This window comes from Seriola dumerili, unplaced genomic scaffold, assembly GCF_002260705.1.
Source record: "Seriola dumerili isolate Sdu_G_001 unplaced genomic scaffold, Sdu_1.0 BDQW01001435.1, whole genome shotgun sequence".
Classification (NCBI taxonomy): domain Eukaryota; kingdom Metazoa; phylum Chordata; class Actinopteri; order Carangiformes; family Carangidae; genus Seriola; species Seriola dumerili.
Genome location: NW_019175690.1, coordinates 23,275 through 30,475, shown reverse-complemented (window position 1 = coordinate 30,475; position 7,201 = coordinate 23,275). Strand labels below are relative to the sequence as shown.

General features: G+C 40.2%; 1 protein-coding gene across 1 annotated transcript; it reads right to left on the bottom strand.

Moving 5' to 3' along the window:
* Positions 1 to 1,115: 1,115 nt before the first annotated feature.
* On the bottom strand, positions 1,116 to 6,476 carry LOC111238602 (E3 ubiquitin-protein ligase TRIM21-like). Its single transcript, XM_022768181.1, has 9 exons — positions 6,250 to 6,476; positions 5,736 to 6,099; positions 5,376 to 5,471; positions 5,034 to 5,267; positions 4,024 to 4,171; positions 3,864 to 3,890; positions 3,221 to 3,285; positions 2,816 to 2,938; positions 1,116 to 1,502 (listed from the first exon to the last, which is right to left on the bottom strand). Exons 1-9 carry the CDS (start codon positions 6,474 to 6,476, stop codon positions 1,116 to 1,118), a joined length of 1,671 nt encoding a protein of 556 aa, XP_022623902.1.
* Between the last annotated feature and the right edge of the window lie 725 nt (positions 6,477 to 7,201).

The following is a 7,201-nucleotide window of genomic DNA, read 5'->3' as shown; positions in this document are numbered from 1 at the left end:
TTAATTTGTGCAAAAGTATATACAATCCTTTGACCAGTGAACCCGCACAACCTCGGAAATAAACATCATCTTGTGGTAATGTGTTTCCTTTCTTCACAAGTGTAAGGAAAAAAAATAAATCAAACAAATGTAGACCAATATATAATGTAAAGAAAATAGATAGATGTAATCGTAATATCCTGGTTATAGAAAAGCAACAGGTGTCTGTTCAGTTGTGTAATATCAGTGATGGATGTATAAGGTAGGTAGGTGTGTTTGCAGCAGTAGCACTAATTGTTCCTTATGTTTCCACTCTGGTAGTAGTTTACCTGTTAGGTAACAACTGTTGCAAAAATAAGTTTCCGACCGTTAGATAGATAGATGTAATCGTAATATCCTGGTTATAAAAAAGCAACAGATGCGTCTTAAAATAACAAATGCCAAGAATAGACCCATGCACAATCACACTTTGTACAAACATGAGAAAATGTCAATAAAAACCTTCATGATTAGTCAACGTATGTAGTCAATGAATAATTCAAATATCTCAAAGATATTGACGTGAACTTTGATGTAAAGCAGTGACAAACAATCCTTAAATCACAAAAACATCTTGTCCACTTTGACAAAACGCCATAGTTAGAAATAGCAAAAGAATTAAACCAAGCAAAATCAAATCAGTGCCTCAAATTACACGTTATTAAAATCCATAAATAATCAATTGTGTTTGAAAATTTTTGGCCTTTAGTTTCCCCCTGAAACCTTGAATTAATCTGTATATTTATTTATCTGTATTTGTTTTTCCTTTTGCCACATTTGCCTCAACAAATTGCATTTTTATTAAAAGCTAGATTTTTATAAACAGCTGGGCACTGTAGTTTTTCTCGTGCTTTTGTTGAGCACTATTTTCAGGAGCGAACTGATACACATCTAGTGCGTTAGTACTGAGAGCAGCAGGATGGTGTCTGTTGGATCAGCTCAAGATAAACTACAGTGCCTATGTTCATCCTAATGAAGCAACGTGTCGCTCAGTGCAACAGTGTGTTTCATTGATGACTCTTTAGTTGTAGTTGGACAACGGAGCTCGATGGCACAACAGGACCACGACGTATGACTGTGTCCCCTCCTCTTCCCGTTCAAAGTCTTGATCTCTCTTCAGTGAACCCTCCCTCCACAGGACAGATCACCAGCGGAGCGGTGTTCTTCCCGTTGTCATGAAGGCAGGGGTTTAAGTACGGGTACAGAGGCTCAGTGAAGGTGCACCCGCTGTAGGTATAGATGTGAGTCTTTGCTTCTGTGTTGTAGAAGGACACCGATCCTTCCTCGTAGTCCAGGAAGATGCCTACCTTCTGAGGGGTTTCCTCGAGGTGGAGGGTGATGGAGGGGCCGGCGCAGGCGCTCAGACTGCCTCCTTTACGCCTGCAGATCGCCCAGTAGCCGCTGTCAGGGCGCACCGTGATGGCCCCCTTTCTGTTAATGGACTCCCTGGCCACGCCCAGATCCCAGTCTGTTTTATCTCCAACCTGAAACACAATGCGCAGGATTATTAATTTTCTCTTTTGTTGATCTCAAATGCACCATGTGGTGTTTAGGCAGTATGGTCTGTGCAGCCAGCCTGTCGTGGCTCGTAGTTTATTGGATTTTGTGACAGTGAATAAATCTGTTTGTTTGCTTATGTTTCTCAAGAACATGAATATGTGGATATTTAAGATCTTTTTTAATTAGCTGAGCTGCAGGAGAAAAATCACACGGGAGTCGACACAGGACATGTTTTTGGTATCCTGACGTCCTGCAAGATTAGAGATACGTTTGTAAAGTGGGATTGAAATTTATTCCAGGTCCCTGATGGAGTCCTCTTCCACATTTCCTTCGTCCTATTTAGGTTACAACCAGTTCACACAGTGCAGGGCTGAAGGCCAGGTTCATGGGTGCACATGACTTCATCTGACACGGAAACAAACAGATTCCATCTAAGAGCCTGCGGGCCGATTCCGATTCACACAGGAAAAACATGATTTAATCTACGTTTAATGATTTTCATATAAAGCGGTCATTCGAGATCATACTGATGTAGATGGAACATCAGTCTCTTAATAACCGCGTTGCACAACTTAAATATCTCCATCCGAGCTAATTCAAAATAATCCAGTTTGTGGCATTTTCAGAATTGTACAATTTCTGGTGGAGATTTTCCCGCTTGTTGTAAGTGCTAACACTTTATTTTACAGGTTTATTATTACCTTGAAAAAAAATCTCCATTTTATTCATTATTGGAAACTTTTTTTCTCCATTTATATTGAGTTGCACCCTGTTCTCCCCTGTTGTGTGTGTGTAGGTGTGTATGTGGGCGGGGCTTCACTCTCCCTGGCTCCACTCCACACCTGCAGTCAATCATCTCATCAAGCTCTCAGCTCTCACCTTTGTTTGTGTCTCGTCTCGGGGCCAGACATAGTTACTAAACACTGTCACACGTGCACAGAAGAGAGTGACACAAACAGTTGACTGGACTTGATTAACTGGCCACTGTCTCATTTTGTCCTATAATTACAGAGTAATTTGGTAGTAATTATATGTTGTCATGCCCCGCTCTGTTTCTTAAGGTCATGTCATCCTTGTTTCTCACGTGTTGTCTCGTTTTAGATTCCTTACTTCCAGCCCTTGTGTTTTCTGCTGCTCTGATTGTCTGCCCCGCCCTTAATTGCTTTCACCTGCGTCTCTCTACCTTCCTCCTTTTCTGTTTAGTGTCTGTGTTTTTTTCCATAACAATACTGATTAGCATCTAATTAGCATCCTTGAAAAACTTGAAACAATGTTAGTAATTGACCTGAGCTCCTACCTGAACTACCCAGTAGTGTCTCCCAGAGGTGAAGCTTTGCCTCCCCAGAACGGAGACGCAGGAGTCGAACCTGCGGGGGTCGGCGGGGAGCACGAGTCTCCTCTGCTGGTTGTTGATGCACACCTGTGGATCATCATCATCATCATCATCATCAACAAAAAAAATATTTTACATCATGTACATCATCTGTGATGTTTCCATTCCAGTGGATTCATGATGTTATCCTGTCATGATGCTCCCTATTAAGGTTCATCACCAGTATCTGGATTTCTCTGTTTCAGCTCTCTCATATTTTCACATCTAATTATAGGAAGACACTGAACCTCAGTTTCTGCAAAGTGTTGCACAGCATTGTCCTGAAATACAAAATCTGTCACATAATTCAGTAAGTAATCAGTACTAGACCTTTTTTCCATCAGGGGACAGAAGCAGCCAGCCTGCCGCAGTCACTGGATCCAGAGTTATATCCACTGGAGAGAAGAACACAACATGCAGATGTGAAGTTTAATGTTTACTGTTCACAGAATTACAGGAGCTTTTTGAAGTATTTAAAGTATTGGAATCCATCGCTCGCACCAGCCTCTCTTCAAAACGACTAAACTGACCGGGGTCTTGATTCCTGAGAGTTTCAAAAGGGGCAGAAACTGTCTTCAATGTGTTCAACATAATAATCAGAGGAGATTAACTGTCTTCCTGAATTTCTTCTGAACTTGTACACAATCATTACCAGCTGTGACAGTGTGGCTGTAATTCCTTTCACCTTGAGTCTGTGTGTGTGTGTCATCATCATAGAAGTGTGTGTGTCATCATGGCAAAATGTCCTGGAGACTAACACAGAATCAGTTTTGAGTTCTTTGGCAGGTGTTTATTTGTCTCTCTGCCTGAAGGAGTTATAATTTTGTCATGGCGATAGCATCATGTAAGGTGCAGTCACCAAACTTTAAAGGTGTGTAGATGAGATTAAAATGAAGAAGATGCGTGTGGTATGACCCACTGAACACTGAGCTCATATAGTCTTTGTTTACACAGTGAAATCCAAACAACTTACCAGCATATTCATTTGCCTTGTTCACTTCTGCAAAAGAAAGAAAACAGCTGCCGATTGATGATTTTTGACACACAGATAGCAAATTATAACTTTGCGGAGGTGTTACGTCCTACAAAGACACTATCACGGCAACAACAATATCATGTCAGAATTTACCGACCCTCTGCACACAATTTCTTTTCAAGTTCATGGCAGACGTCCACCAGCTTGGAAAACGTTCTCCTCACGGTCCCTATGTAGATGTCGGAGTGGAGTCTGACCTCGGACCAGTCCCTGCTGTACTGTGGAGCACTAAGGGAGGGGACACTCTAAAACAGAATGACATTGACACACATTGTTCATGAGCACAATAAAATATATTTGAGCCAACAGGTCGTCTGCGCAGCAGGTTATTATGACCCATAGTTTTGTTCTTAGTGGCCGTAGTAAATTATTACAGGTGAAAATGGAAATGTAGTATAGTACAGTAGTGTCCATGTTAGGAGGAAGTTGGGGTGGATGGATGTGTCAACAAAAAACAGGTAATATGACGCTGGAGAGCAAGTGTTGGATTCCCATGTGAAAGTAGAACTTTAAGTCGTTATTATTGTAACCATGACAACAAGGATCATGTGATGTAATGTTAAGGAAGCACTTATTTTACACAAACACCACAATCTTTTCCTAAACCTAACCAAGCCATGAGCGTTAATTATTAATAATTATTTACGTCGCTGTTAGGACAGTTAGTCTGTGAGTTTATTATTGTAACTGGTTGTCCAGTACACCTGTCACCGTAGGGGCGCTATTTTCAAGAGACGCTCCTATGGATCATATCAAAGGGTTGAAAGAAAACATATATATATGGTTGCTCAGGTGGAGGACTGTTTTGGGGATGGCACATAAATTCAAAATGCGTTAATACAAGCTTAGTTGTACAGTTGTGGATGATTCTTGAAGCCCTTTTGAAGCACTCCCTGTTTTTGTGGCTACATATCCAAGTATCAACCTTGGTAAAGCACAACACTTGATTCACCGGTATTTATTTTATCCATCTTGTATAATAAATCTTTGGACTGGACAATGACATATCTTATTTTGTGTTTTCCCGACAGTGGCGAAACTAGTCTCAGGAAAGGTTAGCACACTTAAATACCGACTAAATAGCAATATCCTGTGTGCAGGACTGACCTGTAGAATGTGAAGAGGGTCCTCAATGTTCACCAGGTATTGCAGCTTGCTGCGTCTCTTCTGCAGTTCATCAGTCTCTTTCCTCAGCTCTCTCAGAAACTCCTCTGCCCTCCTCTCCAATACCTCATGCTTCTGCTGGATGTCCTCGACGAGCAAAGCCTGGTTTCTCTCAATGTCACTTACCACCATTGTGAAGACCTGAGCGCTTGAGCATATCTCTCTGTCTTTCTCTGTCTGCAGATGTGCATAAATGAATACATCAAAGAATACAATTATATTACAATGTCAAAACGGCGTCACTGGATGAAGCTGAAGCTAGAAAACATAACAACTGAAACTTACTTTGCTTTGCTCCACTGACATTTTGATCTCCTCAATCTTTCTGAGTCTGGCTTGGATGGTCTGTTTAATCTCTGCTTCAGTTCTCTCGATCTGACTCTGTAAAGATTGAAGGTGAAATCATTCATTTCTATATTTGATGCACTTCATAAAAGAAGCAATACATTATCTGATATAATTAAGAATGAAATTAAACCTACAGCTATATAAACTGAGCATTTTCCTTTGTGGTTTCCACATTGTATTTTAGTCAAACAGGCAGAAAATATAGTATAAACATACACAAAATGACACTGTAGGTATCGTGCATTATTATGACACAATGCACAAGATAAAAGAAGATGAAACACCACTCTTCCTAACCTTAATCTTCTTGCCCTCCTTCTCAATAGGGACAGTGTAATGGTTTATATGCTCCGTCTCAGTGCATCTCACACACACAGGCATCTGGTCGTTCTTGCAGAATAAATCCAGTGGCTTGTTGTGAATTCTGCAGAGGTGACTGAAGGTGGCTGGATCTGTCAGCCTGTGCATCATCATCACCGGATCCTTCATATGGGGTGTCAGGTGAATTTCACAGTAAGACACCTGGCAGGTGAGGCACGACCTCACTGCTACTGACTTGTACTCGTGGCAGATGTCACAGGTAACATCGGGAGTATTAAGTTGTTTTACGTGACGTCTCCTTTGGAGTATCTTGTGTAACGATCCTTTTATCCTAAGGGTTCTGATTTAATACAGATGTGGGTTAATTTGAATCAAAGATTATGCCTAAGTGCCAAAAATAGTGGAGTGAAAAGACAAGAGGTGCATTTGATTTTGCAAGACACTGTTAAAAAAAAAGAAATGAACACACATAAAAATGATATCAACATACTTTTTAAATCCCACAGTGATGTCTCTTAAGCCTTTGTTGATCCTGAGTTCTGGACGGATTTTGAAAATCTCTTTGCAAAGTGGACACTCTGGCTTAGGTTTCGTATCCCAGAACAGTTTGATGCACTCCAGACAAAAATTGTGCCCACACGGGATGGACGTAGGGTTTTTGTAGGTATCCAGACAGATGCTGCACTGAAACTGCTCCTCAGACAAAATAGTGGCCATGTTCCTGACAGAAAAATGACATTATGTTACCAGGTATTTAAAACAACAACACATACATAAACATATATACATAAAACAAAATACATACATACATATACATATATATATATGAAATAAATAACGAATAATATCGGCAGAAAGGGAGGGCTATTTTGTCAAACAAGGTGATGCAGATGATTTGTTGAGCTAAAAAATGTGAAATCTGATGAAAAATGAAGGAAAAAGTTGCACCACAGGTGAAATCACAGAAGCGCTCAACGTTTTGAAGCGAATGAAAGTAGGAGTGTCAGAATGTTCTCAAGGTGCAGTTCACTTAGGTCGGTGGCAATTACTTCTAATTTTAGGCGTTTAAATCTGACACGGGAATGTAGTAGCGCTACATGTTGTTTTACAAGGCATAGTATGTGTCCCACATTTGTTTTCTCGCTGATACACAAGCTCAACAAAAGCGTAAAAATATATTTAAAACAGGCAACAACAACAAAAGAAAAAGAACCTCAGATAAAAAAATATTAATGTTTGCAACATTTTTAATCCTCCTCAGATTGGTTAAAAGTAAATTTCTGTTTTAGTTTTTAAAAATTTAAAGATTAACAAAACGTTATTTACATTTACATTTATGGCAAAAGGCAGTTTACCTTAAAGCAGAAGCTACTGATTGTGTAAATTCTCATTTTCTCCCCTCTCTGCTCAGTGTAGATCATGTCTTACCTGTGTGGATGGAG